This window comes from Oratosquilla oratoria, chromosome 14 (assembly GCF_046742065.1).
Source record: "Oratosquilla oratoria isolate Oo_2021 chromosome 14, ASM4674206v1, whole genome shotgun sequence".
NCBI classification, from domain to species: domain Eukaryota; kingdom Metazoa; phylum Arthropoda; class Malacostraca; order Stomatopoda; family Squillidae; genus Oratosquilla; species Oratosquilla oratoria.
In genome coordinates this window covers 10,892,641-10,915,613 of record NC_134790.1, presented here as the reverse complement: position 1 = coordinate 10,915,613, position 22,973 = coordinate 10,892,641, and the positions used below count along the sequence as shown (strand labels likewise).

General features: G+C 36.5%; 1 protein-coding gene across 3 annotated transcripts in view; it reads right to left on the bottom strand.

The window, feature by feature from the left end:
* LOC143032721 (transgelin-3-like) overlaps window positions 1-22,973 on the bottom strand; it is a 197,041-nt gene that overhangs the window by 3,747 nt on the left and 170,321 nt on the right. For 2 of the 3 annotated variants that reach the window (XM_076197650.1, XM_076197651.1), the window contains one exon: window positions 14,916-17,102. The exons of the other annotated variant lie outside the window; for it this stretch is intronic. Coding sequence is in view for 1 of the 2 variants with exons in the window: in XM_076197651.1 (XP_076053766.1) it covers window positions 17,089-17,102 (14 nt within the window). In the remaining variant the exon portion in view is untranslated. Of the gene's footprint in view, window positions 1-14,915; window positions 17,103-22,973 lie in introns of those variants that run through there. 3 annotated transcript variants of the gene reach the window in all.

Here is a 22,973-nt window from a genome sequence, read left to right as displayed (position 1 = left end):
TATATATATAATGAGTTTTGTATGTATGTATGTATGTATGTATGTATATATATATATATATATATATATATATATATATATATATATATATATATATGTGTGTAAACGGGTAGTGGAGTGGAAGGTTTCCTCAAGGATAATGTGGATGAAGGTGAAACTGGGAAAGGATATGTGGGTCTTTGTAAGTGCATATGGGTCTGGCAGTGAGAAGAGTGTAGAAGAAAGGGAGGCCTTTTGGATAGATTTAAATGAGTGCATAGAGGATTTAGGGAGAAATGTAAATGTAATAGTACTGGGAGACCTTAATGCTAGGGTAGGAAATGGTCCAATCGATGGAGTGGTTGGGAAATGTGGAGTTCCAGGAAAGAATGGTAGTGGAGAGTTAATGGTGGAAATGTGTCTAGAAAGAGAGTTGATGATAGCAAATACAGTGTTTCGGAAGAAAGTCAAGCATAAGTACACATGGGAGAGGGTGGTGGATGGAAGGGTGGTAGATAGAGCGTTGACGGATTATGTAGTGGTAAATAGGATTATGATAGGAAGAGTTAAGGATGTACATGTGCTAAGGGGAGAGGGTGGGGGAATATCAGATCATTTTCTGGTGGAAGGTAAGTTGAGAGTGGAGGATAGATGGAGAAAAAGGAAAAGGACAAAAGGTAGGGAGGTTCTTAGAGTGAACTCTTTGAATGAAAAGGGAAAGGAGAAGGAGTACGAAAAGAAGCTGAAGGAGGAGTGGGAGGGAGTAAAGGATAGAGTGGAGCTGGGTGTGGAGGAGGAATGGGGATGGTTCAAGGAGGGAGTCATAAAGTGTGCAAGGATGGTGTGTGGAACAAGAAGGACAGGGGAAAATAGAAGGAAGGGTAGTGAATGGTGGGATGAGGAAACAAAGAAGGTTGTAGAAAAGAAGAAGCGAGCTTTCACAGATTGGTTACAAAATAGGACGAGGGAGTCATATGAGAGGTACAAAGAAAAGAAAAGAGAAGCAAAGCAAAAGGTAAAGGAGGCAAAGAGGAGAGCAGATGTGAAGTGGGGTAAGAGTATGACAGAAAATTTTGAAAGTAATAAAAAGATGTTTTGGAAAGAAATTAAGAGAGAAAGAGGAGGCGAATCAAGTAGAGAAGAAAAAGTAAAAGGTGTAGATGGAGAGATGATAATGAAAGAGAAGGCAGTAAGGGGAAGATTGGCAGAATATTTTAGGGAGTTGCTAAATGTGAAGGAGGATAGGGAGGGAAAGATAGCTGCAGTGGGAAATGCGGAGAAAATGAGAGTGATGAGTGAGGAGAATGGAGGAGAAATAAGGAAGGATGAGGTGAAGGCAGTTGTTAAGAAGATGAAAGCAGGTAAGGCACCTGGTCTGGATGGATGCCATGCAGAATGTCTGAAAAAGGGAGGTTCAGTGATGGTGGACTGGCTAGTGAGGTTATTTAATGTTTGCTGGAGAGAGGGTAGAGTGCCGGAGGACTGGAGGAGTGCCTGTATAGTTCCACTTTACAAGGGAAAAGGGGACAAGTATGAATGTAGTAGTTTCAGAGGGATTAGCTTGTTAAGTGTAGTTGGGGAAGCCTTATGGGAGGATCTTGATTGAGAGGATTAGGAGAGGAACAGAAGGAGTAATTGGTGAGGAACAATGTGGATTTAGGACAGGTAGAGGTTGTGTAGATCAGATCTTTGTGGTAAGACAGATATGTGAGAAAGCTATAGGAAAGGGGAAGGATGTTTTTTGGGGCTTTTATGGATCTGGAAAAGGCTCATGATAGGGTAGACAGAAAGGCACTGTGGGAGGTTGTGCAGATATATGGGATAGGAGGAAAGCTTCTGGGAGCTGTCAAGAGTTTTTATGAGAGTAGTAGAACTTGTGTCAGGATTGGAAATGGAGAGAGTGAGTGGTTCGAGGTAAAGGTGGGACTTCGTCAAGGATACGTTATGTCGCCCTGGCTGTTCAACTTATACATGGATGAGGTGGTGCGAGAGGTGAATGCAAGGGTAGTGGGTCAGGGATTGGAGATGGTTAAAGAAAATGGAGAAAAGTGGGAGGTGAGCCAGCTGTTGTTTGCGGACGACACTGCGCTTGTGGCAGGATCGGATGAGGGATTGAGGAAGTTGGTGACAGAGTTTGGGAGAGTATGTGATAGAAGAAAGATAAAGATAAATGTGGGTAAAAGTAAGGTGATGAGATGTACAAGGGGTGAAAGTGGCAGTAGACGGGAAGTGAGCATTAAGGGAGAGCGACTGGAGGAAGTGGATAGTTTTAGATACTTGGGTGCAAATGTGGCAGGAAAAGGTGGAGTGAAGGTGGAGGTAGAATAGATTGAGAGAAGCAAGTAAATGCATTGGTGGATTAAAGAGTGTGATGAGGAATAGACATTTGGGAATGGATGCTAAGAGGAGACTGTATGAAGGAATGATTGTGCCAACAGCACTGTGTGGGGCAGAAACATGGAACATAAGAGAGGAAGAGAGAAAGAGTTTGAATGTGTTTGAGTAGAGGTGTCTGAGAAGTATGATGGGGGTTACTAGGCTAGATAGAGTGAGAAATGAGGAGGTGAGGAGGAGGACAGGGGTGGAAAAGGAGCTGGGAGATAGGGTTGATGAAAGAATATTAGGATGGTTTGGACACATGGAAAGAATGAGTGAAGAAAGACTAGTAAAAGAGGTATGGAAGGCAGATGTGGAGGGAGTGAACATGAGGGGACATCCTAGGATGAGGTGGATGGATGGGGTGAAGGGGGCTTTGGGGAAGAGGGGATCTGTTGAGGAAGGACGGGAGAGGACAGAAGACGGGATAACTGGAGAATGGAGAATGGTTGTATATGGATGATGTGATTGCATGAGGTGGAATGGGGGTGTGGGGTGGGGGTGAGGTAGTATGTGTGAGCAAAATTTGACGCAGCCCGAAGGGATTTTGTATACGTCATGCAACACCACTCGATGTCCAACCTCACAGTCTGACTGGCGCCTACCATATCCGCTCAAATCGCTGAGTTTGCATGTTACCAGCCGAGCGCCCACAAACGGACTCACGAACACACACACATAATGGATGCCATTAGACACGACCCACATAACACACGGAAACATTACATATTAACGAGCCACCCCCTGGATATGTATATATTAAGACTTATATAAAAAATATAGTAGGTAATTAGTGGGTTGTCCTAGCCATGTGAGGCGACGGACTTTCAAGGTAGAATTATTAAACAAAAGGATAAAACGCACCTCAAACTTTGCTTAGTCAGCCGTTTCCGGTCAACAAAAAGGCCGTGCATCTCTCGAGAGGGAGGTTAGGTGTGAGGTGCTCCAGAGATTAACTCAAAAGAACATTGTGTAAGGTGGTCTAGAGACAAAAGTGTATAACCAAGAAAAACGTGTGCCAGTGATGTGTTGTAAATAGTGACTATAGTGTATACGATGACATGATAAACTCTAGTTATAATAAAATAAGAAGAAAAGGAGTCGTTGAGAGTTTATCTTGCCCGCACTAAGTCCTGCCTATGTAACCCCCAAGGAAAGGAGGTTACATTAATGGCGGCAGCGGTGCTCCCACGCTCTGAATAGAAACTACGTCCTCAGCCATACAATCAAGGTTACGCAACCACTCAAACTGGCGAGCGTTAGTTTCATTTCACATCTCAGAAGAGACAAGCCATCATATACCACATAATACTAATTACACTCGCGCCTACCACAGAAGGCCGAATAAAACCTTCAGCCATCAAAGACTCAAGCCACGCCTACCAGCTTCACGCAGACCACCCGCGTCAAGCAAGCAGCACGTCTACACACTCCCCCTCCACCAACCACCCCCTCCGAGACGGCAATCTGACTTCTAAGATTGCAGCTTGGCAGTCCAATCTTAGAATCGGTGGTAAAGTCGAAGGCTTTCGATTTCAAACCACCTGGTGGCAGTGACCTGCCAGTCCTATACTCTGTAGACAGATGTCTCCCCGTCCTCTCCTTTTATGCAATGGGGGGACGGAGAGGGGGGTCGCCGATTTAATGAAGCGGCCTTGCTGTGGATGTGCTGTGTCTTGCGACACTGCTTCTGACCCAGGACAGTGGACAAGGTGCAGGGATGACCCGTCATCCAGGAGATGCTCAGATAAGAGGGAGGGTGGAGGGGTGTGGAGTGTATTCAGGGATGGAATGGGTGGAAATGATTTTATGCCTTTCCCTTTTTGGCTACCCCCCTTGTAAGGGGGAAAAAGCCTTGGTATATGTATGTATGTATATACAGTGTATATATACATATACATACATTACATACATATTATATATATATATATATATTCCTGAACTCCCCCACCTGTGAAGGTTCATTTTGCTTGCAACTAACCTCCTATGCCCCCTCACATCTATGTTGGCCCTGAACTGGCCCCCCCACTTTCATAGTCCTAGAATTGCCACTGCTTCTGGGGTATGACAAAAACATAAAATGAACATAAATATATATGGTCCATAGTGTAACTGGGATAGGACCATTTATATTTGTGTTCACTTTATGTATCCATTTATATGAAGATGATTCCTGGATGGGAATCGAAACTCTGGTACTCTGTGTATACAGAAAAGGAATAATGCTCATTAATTTGGGTCCTGTCTCCTTCATACATACATATACCAAAGGCTTTTTCTGCCTTACACAGGGGGATAGCTAAAGAGAAAAAGGCATAGAAACCACTCCCACCCATTCCAGGACTTTACGACAAGTAAAGTCCTGTCTCCTATTCTCTAATATTCTAACGTACCTAGACTCAAATTCATGTACAGTTCCATCTCAATCTATGTGTGTGTATAGGTACATACATATGTGTTTTACACATATGTTCAATATAGTGAAGTGCCATTCTTATGTTCATTAACATTTCATATGTATCTCATTATTCCACCCATGTTTTCTGAAGAGAAACCTTCCATATTCAATACTCCTAAACGTTTCCTCTTTTATTTATAGTGTTTCATCTTCCATTTTTATCATCCAATGACAGTCTCCTCTTACTTTTGTTCATTTATGAAAAAGCATTTTGCATTCAATTATTCTTTTACTCATGACTTCGTAAACATAAATCTCTCTTTTTTTTCATTTCTTATTCATGATCTTGGCATCATGAGCATAGTTTCTCAGACCACTCATAGACAATCAAAAGTGTGACTGATGCAAGCACTGACCCTTGTGGGATCCAAATAGTTACCTTTCTCCAATCAGACATCTTATCCTTCACCACTGTTGGCAGGAGTCTTTCTTGGCTTTCAGGAAATTGATTCCAGGGTACTCCCTCTGTGTCTACCAACATTTTGCAAATCTTTCTTTCCTAAATTCAAATTCTAAGCCAAAAGAAATAAGCTAGTTTTGAAGAAGAGGACAAACATGCAAAGGCTATGATAACAAAAAGTTTAAATTAGAAATTAAAAAAAGAATTGAGGATCTAAGAAATAACAAGGTCAACACGCATGTGTGATTCTTTCCTCATTTTGAGGGATTTTTCTATGGGGATATGGGGGGGGAGGGGTTGAAGTATTAAATTTGGTGATATGTCCTTGAGAGATTGTTTAATGGTACAAGTGTAAATGTGCCTTTGTGTGGATGTATATATTTGAATGGTATACGGTTTTCTTTTTTCCTATCTTTTTCATGTGATGTTCCATGGGGAGAATTTTAGTTTTAGTGTGTAGATGTTCAATTTGGGTTTTTCATTTGTGCATCCTTTTATCACTTTTTGTGCTTTGTTCTGTATTGTTGTTTAGTTGTGTTAATCTTGCTAATAGTTGGAAACTATGCTGTAGAAGCATAGTAGAGGTATGTGGTTATGAATTGTTTGAATGGTTTCTTTCTGTTAACCAAAGGCTTAGAATTTTAGAGTTCTTTTCCAGTGCAAGGGTTTGGACATTTAGTTTTACTGCAGGATTTTTTTTATTTTTTTTTTATTCATTGTTGTCTGGAGTAAGCAATGTTATTATTGATATCTGGGGTGAGGATTCAATTTTGTTATTTATGAACCAGTGATCTAGTTTGTTTATGCGGGCTTGTGTTCTTGCCTGCAATTTTGATTCTTTCTACTAGTTTTTCCATCAGCTTGGATATTATGATAGCAGTCAAATTGGTTTGTGTGATGCAAAGTTTTTGGGAGGTTCGGTTTTATGCTGGAATTGTGTGAACAAGACCAAATGGTTGGGAATTTATTGTGTAACCAGAAACAGTTGAAGATGTCAATTGAAACTTTGAGGTGGATGTTCCAGATTTTGTTTGGGCCTTCAATATATGAGTTTTTCAGTTTCTTTATTGTCCCTTCTACATCTATACTGGTGTGTAATAAAACCACGTGGAAAATAAAATTAAAATGTCTTAAATAGACAAAAACATTCGGTCACCTTTCATTTTATTTTCCAAGTGGTTTAATTACACATTTTGTGAATCACATGTTTTTGTGATTTAATTGCATCCATACTGGTGAAACATAACACAAGAACATAAGAATGAATGAAACTGCAAGGGACCATAATGCCTACACTAGGGGGACTGCACATTTCCTATGAAGCATTTACTGATTTTACTTAACTATTTATATTTTGCAATCAAATACATTTTTGAAAATGTACTGTATAAAAATTGCAAGGATAGCACAATAAGATTTATTTCCCTTGTGAGCAAGCCACATTATCTTTAGAAAGCAATAGTCAATTGTCTCAGATTCTTGATGTTTCATCTAAAAATATTTTACGTGTTCTCCAGTACTCGATATTTATAAAGATTTCTTGAACATTACACACACACACACGTCAGTCGAGGTGACAGCAAAGTTTGGACTACGGAGTTATCCAAGAATTATGAGGATCACAACGACAAGGAAGTACCTGTGTTGTATCTATAGGGAACGGGAAAGCTTGTGGTGTAGTGGGAAGGTGATGAAAAAGGAGAAGGGGAGGGATTACTGAGGGAAATGGAAGGAAATGAGGAAGGGGAGGACTTGGTCCAGGCAGGCAGACGCCATGTAAACAACAAAAGAGGTCCAGATAATTTCAGTGACGAAGAAGGGATTAGCAAAAATGTAAAGATTAGAAATATAGATAAGAGCAGCACAATGGAAAGTGAAGATAATAATTTCCAAGGATTTAATGAGGGGGGGGGGAAGCCAACCCTCCCCGATTAGCAAGCCTAGAAGAAAAACTTGAGAAAATTGTCAAACATTGGGAGGATAGGTTCGGTGAACTCACGAAGATCACGCAGAGAGTTGAAAAATTGGAAGAATTAGAGAAGGTAAACCAAAAACTAACTAAAGAAATAGAAGTATTAAAAAGACAGTTAAAAGAAGTAAAAGATGAGAATGAGGAATTAAAGAAGAATAACAAAGAGAATAAAGAGTCCATAGCAAAAGAAGCACAGGGTTGGAAAAAAATCCAAGAGAACAGCAAAATTGCATTTAATGACATAGTAAAACAACAGATGAAAGAACAAACTGAAGACAGAGTCATTAAAGTGATGAGACCGAAGGAGAATATAGTACGAGACTTAGCAGATAAAAAGAAATGTATAATTATATTAGGAATGGAAGAGAAGTATAATCTAAATAGAACCACAAGAATCAAAGAGGAAAAAGAAAAAGTATGCAGTTTACTAGAATTAGTTCAGGGAGATGAACCTGAAATTGTGAAATATAGTACAGATAAGATCAGACCAATGAAGATTAAATTCAGGTCACAAATGACAGCAGAGAATATCTTAGCAAAAACAGGGAAACTAGCAAACAGTGAACAATATAAAAAGGTATGGATAAAAAGAGAAATGAATAAAGAGGAAAGAGAGGAGGAAAAAATGAAAAGACAAGAAGCTAAGGAAAAAAACGAGAACAGAACAGAGTCAGAAAAAGAGAAATTCTATTGGAGAGTAGTGAATATGAAAGTGAGGAAATGGGCCATACCAGAGAAAAACAAAAGGGAAACAGAAAATACAATGGAAGTAGCAGAAAATTAAGAGTGTCTTACACAAATATAGATGGATTAATAACAGGATTGAATGAACTGAATGATTATCTGAAGGAAAAAGAACCGGACATAATGGGAATTGCAGAGACAAAATTAAAAGGTCCACTACCACCCAACAGTGTAAGACATTATGCATGTAATTATTGGATTAGAAACAGAGACAAAACAAGGGGGTTGAGTTATGTTCCTGACTAAGGATATAAACGTGAGGTGTGTCACATATGGAAAGAATAGAGATGATCATGATTGAAGTGGAAGACAGAGATAAGAAGAGCAGAAAGTTTGTAATAAATTATGTGCCTCCAAAAACAGCCTCGTGGGAAGAGAGTGAACATAAAAGTATGTTAGAAGACACAAGGATAACGTTAAATAAGATAATGGAAGATGGAGGAAGAATAGTTATGATGGGGGACTTTAATTGCAAAGAAGTCTACTGGGAAGAGATGACAGTAAAGGGTGGAGACGACTCATGGGGAAATGTTCTACTCAAGATGATTATTGACCATTCAATGACATAATGGATTCAAGAGAACACTAGGTATTGAAATGAAGAACCATCAAGACTAGACCTAATAATCACATCAGACCCTGAAATAGTGGGTAAGATTGAATACAAGACACCAATAAGTAAAAGTGACCACATATTGATTGAACTGGAACTAAATGAGGAAAAATTCATGAAAAGAAATGAACAATATAGAAAAGGAAGAATGATGTATGATTTTTTTTTTTTTTTTTATAAAATAAGAGAATTCTTTCAAAAAAAAAACTGGGAAAGAATATACAAAGAGCAAACAACAGTGGAAGAGTAATGGAATATTCTGACAAAAATTGATAAAAAATGAGTGGAAAAGTATATCCCAAGACAAAAGCAAGAAAACGAACATGTAATGTGCTGGGACAACAAAAGCTGTAGGAAGTTAAAAGACAAAAGAGATAAAGCTTGGACCAAATGGAAGAAATACGAAAGACCTGAAAAATGGAAAATATATACTTGTTATAGAAATGAATATGTACAAGTGTGCAGAGAGGAAAAGAGAAAATATAAAAAAGATGTCATAGAAAAATGTAAAGATCAACCAAAACTATTTTACAGATTTGTAAACAACAAACTGAAAAACAAACAAGATTTAGAGAAATTAAGACAAGGAGTTGAATACAGAGGAAATAGAAATGGCAGAAATTATGAACAAGGATTTTAAATTGGTGTTTACAAGGGAGAACATACAACCTGGAAAGATTGAATAGGAAGAGAAAGTCCCACCTATCAAAGAAATAGAAGTAACAAAGAATGAAATAATGAAACACTTGAGTAATCTTGATGTCAGAAAATCACATGGACCAGATGAAATAGCAAACTGGATTTTGAAAGAATGCAGGAACGAACTGGCAGACAAAATACATAGCATAATAAGCAGTTCCTTGAAAGAAGGAAAAGTTCCAGAAGATTGGAAAAGAGCAAATATAGTACCTATATATATAAAGGGGGAAATAAAGAAGAACCTAACAACTATAGACCAGTCTCTCTAACAAGTACAATAGCAAATATTTGTGAAAGAATTGTCAAAAGTAGCTGGGTAAAGTATTTAGAAAAAATGTGCTAAATCCAAGGCAATTTGGATTCAGACAAGGATGATCATGCGTCACCAATTTAATATGTTTCTATTCAAGGCTAATAGATAATACAAGAAAGAGATGGATGGGCTGATTGTGCATTTCTAGACCTAAAAAAAGCTTTTGACAAAGTACCACATAAGAAGTTGCTTAAGAAATTAGAAACCGAAGGAATACAGGGCAAACTACTTAAAAGGATGAAAGACTTTTTGCAAGAAAGAAAACTGAGTAGTGATAAGAGACAAACACTCAAATTGGGATGAAGTAATAAGTGGTGTTCCACAAGGAACAGTTCTGGCCCCAATAATGTTTGCTATATATATTAATGATATGGATGAAGGAATTGAAAGCTATATGAGCTTCTTTGCAGATGATGCAAAACTATTAAAAAAAGTGAACAATGAAGAAGATTGTGAGTCACTACGGAGTGATCTCAATAAAGTCTGGGAATGGAGTAGGAAGTGGGAGATGGAGTTCAATACTAAGAAGTGTTGTATAATGGAATTTGGAAAAAGCAAAACAAGAATAATAAGATCATATAAACTGGGAGAAGAAATAAAAAAAGTAGAAAATGAGAAGGACCTGGGAGTCATTATTATGAATATGACACCTGAGAAACATATAAACAAGATTTTTGGAGAAACTTATAATTTAATAAGAACAATCAAAGTAGCATTTACATACCTGGATGAAGAAATAGTGAAGAAAATACTAATCACTTTGATAAGACCAAGATTGGAATATGCAGCAACAATGTGGTCACTAAGTACAAAAAAATGTATAAAAAAACTTGAAAGAATACACAGAGCAATTACAAAATTGGCACCAACTCTCTCAAAACTATCACATGAAGAGAGACTAGCAGAACTTGAGCTACAGACATTAGAGCAAAGAAGAGAGAGAGGAGATTTGATAACTATTTACAGAATCATGAAAGGCATAGAAACTATTGATTGAGAGGATCTGATAAAATGGGATGATAGAAATACAAGAGGACACGGAAAGAAAATCAAGAAAGACAGCTATAGAAGAGATTTGAAAAAGAACAGCTTTACTCAGAGTAATAGACATTTGGAACAAGTTAAATGAGAAAGTGGTGTGTGCAAAAACAATACATGAATTTAAAAACCATTTAGATAAAATGAGATATGAAGACGGGACACCACGAGCATAGCTCCCCCTTCCCGTAAAATACTAGGTAAATACATATATATATGTATATATACATATGTATATATATTTTTTATTCCCTCCCCTACCCAAATGCTTCATGGGTGGATTGGGGGATTTATTTTTTTCTATGTTATTACAGCATTACACATTTTGCCATGATCAGTTTTTCCACCTGTTTTTTTCGTTTTCTGTTTTTTGCTATAGGTTTGTGATGTTTTTAATTATTGTAGTTGTTCTTTTTCTTGTTCTGTTTGGTTTGTTACATCTTATTTATCTTAATTTATTCCTTTTTTTCATCAAGATGGGGATCTCATGAATGTAGTTAGCGTTGAATTTTTTTTCCTGAAGCCTCTAGAAATGTGCTGGATTTAGTGTTCACATCATAGCTATTAGAGATGCAGTAACAAGGATCAACACATCAAGAGGATAGTTGGTCATCTCCTAAACCTAAAGAACATTTCCAAACATGTCCAAAATCCCCCACCATCTCAGGGAGGTGCAGCCCCTAGAGGCCTGCACCTGGTCTCTGGACCAGGCCAAAAACACTACAAGTACAGTGAGTCCTCCTTATATGGTATTTCTTTATCCGGTAAATTCAGTTATGGTATTTGGTAATTACTACCCTCGATTCTATTTACGGTAAGAAAAATTCACAGATAGGGTATCCACTAGATGTTTTGAAGAGGAAAGAGCATGGAGAAGGTACATCTGCCATATCCTATTATTACATGTTATAATGGGCTCGGTATATAGTAATTTCAATTTGTGGAAAGGTTTTCAGGAACGCATATGTACCGTATAACAAGGACTTACTGTACTACATATTTTATTTCTTTCCTATGGTGAAAGTGCATTTTAAAGTATAATGTTATTCATCACCTTTTTGGGCCTTAATGCTAGACACTAGTTTAAAATCATCTTGTTCCTTAATCAAAATTTCTCACCATTTGTTCTTCAAGAAAATACTTTAATATGTCATCACTATTCTAGTGTATATCAAACAGTCCATTGCTCCATGTTGCTCTTGCAGGAGAACCATGGCCCCTAGGTAACTGGCAATGGTCTCAGGCTTGAACCACATGCCACTCAAGGAGGATATATTGTGCTACTGTTTGGATAGAGTGAGAGCTGGGGAGTGTAGAATGTGTTTAGTACCATCTGTAGGGCAATGGTATCTAGGGCAATTTGAATCTGTGGCTAGGCTAATTCTGTATTGATTCTTCAGTGAAAGAGAAAGGCAATTGCTGACAAGTAAGTTTGGAAAAGCACCATGTGAGGACGGAGTCTCTATTGGCATTGTTTTAATTATTAAAGTAAAAAATGGTACCAATGAAGACTTTGGAGAATCATGGGGTATCACTCGAATGACTTGATATCAAACCAGAGACTGTACTGTGAAACTCAGTCGAGACTGAGGGTGAGAAGATTGACAGATTTTGAAAATAGGCAGTTGGGAGATAATTCTCTTATTCATCTTGCAGGGCCACTACAAGCAAGTACCTATTACTAATCCCTCCAATTACAAAATGGTGTAGAAGGTCTGGAGATATGACAGAAAAGATAAAGGAGGTCGTAGTGAAATTGTGGTGAAATAACTAAGCAGTGGATGAAGTGGTTAGGTGAGGGTAAGGCTGAAGCACTAATATTATCTGTGATTTAGAACTATGGAGAGAGATGAAGTGAACTTCAATATCAAGAAGTGTAGTATAATGGAGTTTGGAAAAAGTAAAAATATAATATAAAGAAATTATAAAATTGGTGAAGAAGAAATAAAAAAAGTGAACTCAGAAAGAGACCTTGGAGTAATAATCAGCAAAGACATGACACCACACGAACAAATCAATAAAATAGACAGAGAAACCTTCAACCTATTAAGGTCAATGAAAGTGGCATTTGACTACTTGGATGAGGAAATTATTAAAAAAATATTAGTTACACTAATAAGACCAAAACTGGAGTACACAGCAACACTATGGACACCCAGTACTAAAAAGAATATAAAGAAATTAGAAAGAATACAAAGAGCAATGACAAAGTTGGCACCTGCTCTCCCCAAATTAACATATGAACAAGATTGTCTAAATTGGAACTACCAACTCTGGAACAAAGAAGAGAAAGAGGAGATCTGCTGACTATTTATAGAATCATGAAAGGAATAGAAATCCTGGATAGGGATGATTAATTCAAATGGGACAATGGAAAAACAAGGACACAAAAAGAAACTCAAAAAGGATAACTATAGAAGAGATCTGATAAAAGAATAAATTAGATAAAGAAATAGCGTGTGCAAACACTATTCAAGATTTTAATGAAAAACTTGATGCTGAAAGATACAAAGATGGGTCACCATGAGTATAGCTCCCTTCCCATATAACTAGGTAAATACAACTAGGTAATACAATCTCCTCTTAGCATTCATTCCCAAACATCTATTTCTCATTACACTTTTTAATCACAAGGCATTTACTTGCTTCTCTCATTCTACATTTTGCCTCTACCTCCACTCCTCCCTTTCCCACCACATTTCCACTTCCTCCAGTCTCTCTCCCTAAATACTCACTTCCATTTTGCTGCCACATTCTCCCCTTGTAATCTCATCACCTTACATTTACCCACATTTATCTTCAACTTCCTTCTTTCCCACACCTTCCCAAACACTGTCACTAACTTCCTTAATCCCTCTTCTGATCCTGCCACAAGCACAGTGTCATTGGCAAACAACTGGCTTATCTCCTGTTTTTTTTTTGTTTGGAAATGTTGATTATGGATAATTTGTAACCCAACAAACACATTAAAGAGTGTACAAGATATATACTGCTGATGAACCTATAATGGCTTTTAATTCCACCAATGGATAATGAAACACTGAGCCTAATCCACCCTAGATACGTATGTAGCTGTGGATATGGATTGAGAGAATACAAGACCAGCAGCAATATTAATCCCCAACCTAGAATTATGTAAGGAGAGAACAGATATACTGGACCTGCTACCATCACAACAAGAAGAGAAAGTGGTGACATGATCACAATGTTCCAGTCAATGGAAGGATAAAAGTGATAAATGAGATCTCTTGCTTTGGTACAAGTGTTTAGTCATGGAAAAAAGACTACATGCCTGATGGATTTCAAGAAACACAGATTTCCAGATATGTTGATTCCTGTAATTGTCTGAAAGAATACTAATCTAAAAACAATCTAAAACATGAAACAAAGTCAAAGTCAAATTTAATGTGAAAAAAAAAAATAATAATAATAATACACACACACACAAAGTTCCTTTCCATTATATTACAATTGAGTAATAAAGTAGCAGTTGTCAGCGACTGGAAACCTTTTCACACATGGTGTCTGCTCCATTTCTACCCTTTTCAGCTGGTGACATAGAAACAGTCCTACTCCACCAATTCAACACATGACATTGGTCCAAAATGTCTTGAGAGAGGGCCTTTGTGTGAGGGAGGGAGGGCCTCAAGACTATTGCCACCTTGGGTTTTACACACACTATAAAACTTGAGGCACCAAATTTTATTATTAATAACTGCAAGCATATTAAATAGCATTTGTGTGAATTTGTTAGTACTTTGCTCCCTGTAAGATTATCCTCTTTTCAAGTACTTCTAGGAGGGTAGTATACAAGATAATGCTAAGAATGATAAATTCTGTTTGTAGGATGATCAAATTTACATGAAAATACAAATCTACTTTATTTCTTTGAAAGTCCTGTATAAAAGTAAGGTTTTGAATCACATTCAAGTTTAAAAGAGAACAGTTTCTGTGATTTATATTTTTTTTCTGCAGTGATCTATTACAGAAGGTGATTGCCCATGGTGCTGTCACTAAATACACAAGATGTAACAATTCTAAATTACATTTTTAATTGCTACAGAGAATTGTGGTTATTCAGACATTTACTACATTAGTGAATAAAATCACTAAGCACAAATCTGCATCTTAGGCTGGTAACTACCATAGACAAACAGTAACAAATACAATCTGATGATGTAAAGTTGACTATCAAATTAGCTTTTCAGCACTTTCAATTACTATCTCAATTCAAATACCAATTTCATAGACAGCTATAATTAGTTTCAAAACATTTATCCAACCTTCACTTATACTTAAAAGAGGAAGAATTAAACAAGCATACAAGCAATAAGATTTATTCATTAAGACAAATTAAAAGAAAATATATATGGTTAGTACGACCTATATGAATCAAAGGTTTAGGTTGTGTGGTAAATTGTCCACAGGCTTAAATGCATTTACTGGTCCTTCCAAATGGATAAGAGTACAGCAAGGAACAAAGGAATGCCTTATTTAACTAAAAATAAACCTTTACACTTAAAATGTATTTTTAAAAAAGGAAATAAAGCATTCTAGCTATAGAAAAAATGAATTATAAGAGAGAATATTTAATGTATGAATAATCAGATCTTATATTTTAGGGAATTATATGTAAACTGTTCATAAGTAGAAAATATTTCTATATTCATATAGCTAATTCTATAATTTCTGTTTTATATTCTATTTGCCTAAATGATATCTCCATTTGAGCGGTTTCCACATTGCAACATGTTGCATATGGGTTTGTCATTTTTTTGACAACTAGAAGTATATCTTCTTTAATATTGCAAAACACTTGCTTCACATCAGTAGGATAGTGGTGACAAAATCAAAATTGACCACAAAATATCTAATCAAAGCTTTGTTCAAAGGACTCAAAATTTCCAATTTGAAAAGACCTTAAGAAATGGAAAGACCCTCAACTGGACCTCCTGCCCACCACAGCTTGTTAGCTTCTCTCACCCTCCTAACAAACACAACTATGAAGGTTCAGTTTAGCCATGCCTGTTGATGTACATAGGTGATGCACAATGCTAATGCTGTTGTGCAATGATTATGCCTGCCACATTTAATTTCTGGCTTAGCGCTCAATACACTGTAAAACAATGGAATTTACTAGAATAAATATGTGTTCCAACAAATTTTGGCAATTCTTTGCGCTTTCCCAGCACAAAATATGAGCTTTTACAATACTAACTAAGCACTAACCATGACTACTTTGATGTATGTTTTGATGAAAAGACTGTATGTATATATATATATATATATATATATATATATATGTATATATATACACACACACACATATATATCATACTAATTGAGACAGAGACAGTTAAAAACGCAGGTTACAAGATTAAAATGAAAATTTTCAAACATTTTCTTAGCCATTCATAGCTCCGAGAAAAAAAAAAAAAAAAACTAGATGTACAAAAGATAATGCTCAAACAAATAGTGAACACCAATTAAACTGTCCTTGTCATGGCAACTACTACGCCTGGCCAGCTACTTGAGTAATGGTCAATGCCAGTCCACAAGAGTGTTAGTATTTAAGCTTAACTATATGCTTGACCAATGTTTTAGTTTGATACGAGTGTGAAGGATGGTTCTTCTCAAGCAATTTTGCTGTGGTGATGACAAACAAGGAAAAATGAATGATGATTTGTTGATAAATAGATAAAATATGAATCACAATAGTTTGTAGTAAGCCTTAAATAAGCTCTACGAGGTATACTGAAAATTTGGCATTTCCCACACTTTCAATATCCCTGTAGGAAAAAAGACAGAAAGGTCATGCAAGCAGAGAGGTATGGCCAGTACGAGGTTGGAATAGTACAGAAAACTAGAATGATATAAAACAAAATGCGAGACATGATCAACGCAAATTTGTAATTCTTCACGTCATATTTTTTTATGGAGGTAAAGCTCCTTTTAATAAGCAAATGTGTATGGAGAGAATATAAAAAAAAATTGCCATTCATTTTGTTAGGCAAAAGTAAACTGAAGTAATTATTTCCATTAAGTTGTTTTGTGACTGAATATGAAGAGCAGAGGTGTTTGGCATCAGTTGCCAAGCACAGGGTCAGATAGCCCTCACCAAGGTAGTGGTGTCAGCAGTAAATACATATAAAAATATAAAAAAGGAACAGATCAACACACAATCTGGTGGTATGTATTTGGCCCCATTAATAAGTAATGATAGTAAAGAAAGGATGGAATTTACATAATTTTCTATATTATTTTTAAAATATATGAAATAATATAATTGAACTATATCATCATTATTTCTGAAATGGTAGATGGTACTACTTTTATCCCAATCTATCTTTGTGGTTAATTTCCAAAATGTAGATCAAAACAAGGGGTTTCAAAAATGTAATTGTAGTGTAAACCATGTTAATCTCGAGATGAATCCAAGTCTTGAGATGGAGTGATGAGTGGTTTGGGTTTGCAATGCAAGAGCAAACTACTCATTCTAGCGCTGGTAGTCTGGAATGTAAGAACGTCATTTTATTCATAGGAGTCACAGTCAACAAATGGACTGATAAAATGATTACAATAAAAACACAGTTGTTATGAGAGTTTTCCAACAGTTATAACGAGTTAAGGTGTACATGAAGAGGTAAGATTTAGAAATTTATCTAGAAAATGAAGAGAAGAAAAGTTGTTTGAATCGAAGGACCAAAAGAACAGACTATTTCATTCACTCTTCACATTTGGACATTCTTGAAGATATCTTGCATTCCTTTTGTGATACTAGCAAGTTACAAAAACTGTAACACTTCAGTTGTATTATAAATTATCAGGCCTGTAACTAAATACTGGGATATAAATTTCCAGGTAAATTAGAACTGTATGCTAACATCTGCATCACTGACAATAGGGCTTGAAACTGAAATCTTCAGAAGGAACAATGTGTTACAGAAGTTTTACCTTTAGTTTGGTCTTTACCCCAATACATGGGGTATTTGATAAAATGCTTGCTACAATTTGTAAAATATTGTGCTGGAAATAATATACCTTTATGATTCCTAATTTCTTTCAGAATACTGGAAACACTTCAATAGTTATATGGAGTGTTTTTTTTTGTCTTTTACTTACTGTGTGATCACACACATGCAATTACTTACATAAAGAGGTTTAGGACCTCAATAAGCACTTACTGCACTGATTACAGCAAACAACAAAGACCAATCCACATGCATTGATTTCTCTAATACATTGGCTCCTATCATAAAATATTTTCCAGCCCAACAGTTCTTCATAGTATGTTGACTCTATCAATGACCTAACAACTTTTGTATTGACTTGACAGACAGCCCTGTACCACCTTAACCTCTGCAATCTTTTGTAACACCAGAATTTGCATGGCAGATTGCATCAGTAGAGGCTTATTCTTGATGAAAGAATCACTTAATTATCATGAATCTGTTGTAATGAGTATCAACATGTAATCGATGAGAAGCCCAAAGAGCTATGAAGGAATGACCAGCAGGTGGTGCAGGTGAAAAGGTTGACCACTTTCTGGCATTTAAATCTTCTAGTGTCTGTTCTTATGGCCTGCAAGTAGTGAAGGCATCATTAGCATTGTGGTAAGAAAGATACTTCTTATGCCAATGGCCATACCTCAAAGTGGGGTAATCAGAAAACTTGGAACTCATTATACCTTTGCAACTTCAAAATTCACACTAGTAATCAATTACCAAAGGGCTTCTTTCTCTGAAAATATACTTATTGTGTATACCCATGAAGAAGTTCTTTCTATGGCATTTAAGATTTACCTAATTGTAGTATGCTGGAAAGGAGCAATGCTCATTAGGTTCTATATATTTCTTCTGTTGCCATACAAATAGTAACATTTTTATTTTCTCAATTAGTATCTTCCTTAATTATTTCTTTGTTACAAGTTTTCCATCCACCACTACTCATGTCTTAAAGAAAATAATAATAATTGCACATAAGCATGCATAACAAGGTGTAACACAGTGTATATGCACAAAAAAGGAGCAAGACACAAAACACCAACTAATTCTGTGATTTTGATCTAAGTAAAGATAAAAGGATTGGACCCATATAGGTCCAGTTGCAAAACACTCAGTAATAATTATTCATTCTTTTGCAGACCAGAAGCATATTTGAATGACAGGATTATCTTCCCTCCAGCCACCCACCTTTAAATCTTATTTACACCCTCGCCTCCATCTGGAGGTGCAGCTCTGAGGGACACTCACTTGGGCTTTAAATCATGTCTAAGATTTCTACCAACTTGGATTATCTTTCCTCCACTTTCCTCACAAAAGAGAGCTTTCAAATGGGAACTGATTACACCCTCTTCCTCCTCCTGCTACTTCTTCATGTTATTGACAACTGAAGTTTTATGCAGTCAGTATTTTAGTGATATCATTTCAAACCAGTCACATAGCATTCTTCAATGATTTGAAACTAATCCTAACTCAAAAATGCATGCAGATTATTTTGCATTTGTACTATCCCTATTTTCTACTGTACTCAATAAATCTTTCTATTACTACCTTTATAACTACTAATAATAACCCTATCTACCGGTGACACAGAAATAGACCCAAAAAATGCATCACAAACTAGTCAATCATTTTTTTCGGAAAGATTTATGGGACGGCCCAAGGACTGCTGCTTGTCAATGTGGGACTACAGATTTTCAGTCAATGAAACACGAGTCTACAATCAATATGATACTATACACAATGTGTATTCACCTAATTATAATAGAAAAAGCTATCCTCATAGGGTCACATCTATCTCCCTCCATTAATTTTGGCTTTAAATTCTGATTTTTGACAGGACTATTTCTATCTAGGCTATTCCGCAAAATGATGCAACTGTATGGGAAACTATTTCATGATATTGCTCAAATACTTTATCTTTTTCAGTCCAAGACTTCTTGTTGCCCACCCATTGCACCCCTCTTTTTCTTCTGGTAAAAATAATGAGGACCAGTTTTCCTAACATTTTCCTATAAAGTATAAATACTGCTGGGGACCATTTTGGTTAATGTTTATATCTAAATATATATATATATATATATATATATATATATATATATATATATATATATATATATATATAGTACTACCTCTCATTAACGGACGTGAATTAGCTGTGTTTGGGGTGTTTTCGCTGTGTTTTCGGTGTTTTTAGTGCAAAGGATTACAAAGGTGGAGCATACCGACAGGAGACCTTTTGGTCCATATCTACGGATGTGAAAAAAAAAACCATCCAAATAATCATAATAATTCATAAAGAAAAACTATAATAATGTATCAAATAAAATACATAAATAAATGCATAGGCACAGTCAAACAACAAACAGGTAAATAGTAAATAATACTAAATTGACATATAACTAATAATAAATGAGAATCAAACAGACAAATGATAAAACAAAAACAATATAAAATAAATAATAATCATTACAGCATCTTGCTTAGGTGTTTATCTAAATGATTTTTAAAGCTTTGAACTAAACTACATTGCACTGCCTCTGCAGGAAGTTTTTTCCATTCATTAACTACACGGTTGGCAAAGTTGCTTCTACCCACTTCCAAATTGAATCTATTTCCGGATAGTTTGAGACCATTGTTTCTTGTCTGATTTTCATTTAGTGTGAAAATTTTGTCGCTTTTGATGTTGTCAATTCCCTTTAGAATTTTAAAGACCTGTATGAAGTCACCTCTGAGTCTACGCTTTTTTAGGGAGAACAGGTTCATATGTTTTAGTTGATTTTCGTACAATTTATATTTGATATTTGGAATCAGTTTTATGGCTCACCGTTGTACTTTTTCCAATCTGTCAATGTCTTTAATGAGATTCGGTGACCATACGGAAACAGCATATTCCAAATGTGGACGAACTAACGATTTATATAGCTTGTTAATGAGTGATGGACTTTTGTTTAGTGCTGTGCAATCACTATGCCACCCAAAAGCCACTCCAAATCAACGGATCATTCACATCAACGGACACCGTTAGCTCCCTTTTAGTCCATTAATGAGAGGTAGTACTGTATATATGTGTATATATATATATATATATATATATATATATATATATATATAGAGAGAGAGAGAAATTGCCCCAACCATGCAGATATAGCTTTGCTCTTTTTTTGTCTTCCTTTCTGTGTGGGGACTACATCATCATATTTCAATCTGAGGCAGATCATATTCTCTTTCTCTTTCCATTACCTCTCTATATGTAATGGAATGTCCTTTTTAAGTTTTGCAACAGCTTATATTTCCTAAACAACCTTGATTTTTACTTTTGCGCAATAAATTTTCCACGACCAACACTTCCACATCCTCTTTCTAACTACATGCCAATGGCTTCTTCCCCTTATATGGGAAGTAGCAGAGTCAAAGGCATGCATCCACTCCACTCCCATTTACCACCCTTGTTACCCTATCATCTTAGCTTCTTGTAGATGAAGGGTCATCCCTGTCTCCTGCCCACTGCCCGGGTCAGACACAATGCAGCAAGATACAGTTCATTCACAGGAAAGCCACTTCATTTACTTGGCGACCCCCCTCTCCATCCCCTCATTCAGAAAATAGAGGAGATGGGAAGAAATACCTTCAGACTGAGTCAAAATATTACCCATACATCCTTTCTCCACTCACCCTATCTCCCACCTTCTCTCTTCTTTGTTCAACAGTCACTCCCCTCTTGCTTAAAGCCCCTTTCACGTCATCCATCCATCTCATCCCCTCAAGTTCACTCCCATCACCTCTGCCTTCCACACCGTTTTTGCTAATCTTTCTTCACTCATTATTTCCATGTGTCCAAATCAATCCAATACACTATTGTCATTTTCTTTCCCATCACATAATTCTGTGACCTCTTTATAATTTTAGCCATTTCCAATTATATTTTCATTGATGAAAATTAAACTTTCCACTCTTGGCTTCAGTTACAAGTCCTATTTTGATCTTCCCTGCAGCAATTCACAATTTTCATCTACTCTCCTCATTGTTTGCATTGTCTGAAAACTGATCTGTATACTTTTTGTTCTATCTACCCTGCCATTTTGGTACATCAAGAACATTACATCAGTAAATAAGAATGGAAAAGGGAGCATATTTTAAATGAATCACCATACACTAGCAACACGGATGACCTAAGCAACACCACTGGACCCAACATTGGCACCACCTCGATAGGGAGACTATGGTAAAAAACACCGAAGTTGTGGCAAAAGAAGAGGACCCACAGCGCTTGGCTATCTTGGAAGCCATCTGGATAAAGGAGCTGCAACCTGCCATTAATAGGCAAGTAAATGACTTTGCCCTCCTCCCCAGCTTGAAACCTGTTCAGAGGAGCCAGATGGACAATCCCAAGAAATCGGGGTCTCCTCCACATACACTTCCTATTCCCCGCCAAACGGAAGAACATCCTGCCATACATCGTTCCCAAAGACTGAGAAGCAGATTGGCGCCGAACCCAGGAGTGACCTCTCCAAGTACAGTTTCTGCTACCCTGTGATCTCTCCCAGTGTTCGTGGTCTTGTGTCTGACCTCACCCAGTTACAGCACGGTGACTTCCCCTTGTGCTTTTCTTTTCATTTAAAATATGCTCCCTTTTCCATTATTATTTACTTCAACTGAGGATGCAGAAAGACCTGTGAAACGTCTTGAAATCTAATTTGTTCTGCTTGTATTTTGTTTACTGTGTGCTGTATTTTTGTGTTCATTATAACTTTTGTGTTTCCTATAAGTTTTGAAAATTTGATTTACTGCCTTTCCCCCTACTAAAAACCTACTTTTCGCAAACTTGAGAGCTCACGGAAAAAGTTAATTAATAACTCTTTTGCTGTCGTGTTTAACAGAATATGCCTCAGAGAGAATCTCCTGCCACGCTTCACCAATATATATATATATATATATATATTTTAGACAAATGATTTGGATGATGGAGAACATAAACAAAGGTAAAGGCTCGGAACCCTAAACACACTAACGTTTCGTTCGCGTCGAACTTCTTCAGAAAGTGTACGGAGAACTGCAATTGAAGTTTATGTACTAAACCAAATTACCTTTTCAGACACTTGGGAAAGGTCGTTTTTCTGGCGTGTTCTAGAATTAAAATACTAGTTTGTTTAGCTAAATTGATAAACCCTCCTCTATGGTTCTATGAATTATTTGTTGAAATATATGCCAATTCTACAATTCTTCTAGGTTTTGATAAATTCACTAGAAGAATTGTAGAATCAGCATATATTTAAACTAATAATTCATCAAACCATTGAGGAGGGTTTATCAATTTAGCTAAACAAACTAGTATTTTAATTCTAGAACACACCAGAAAAACGACTTTCACAAGTGTTTG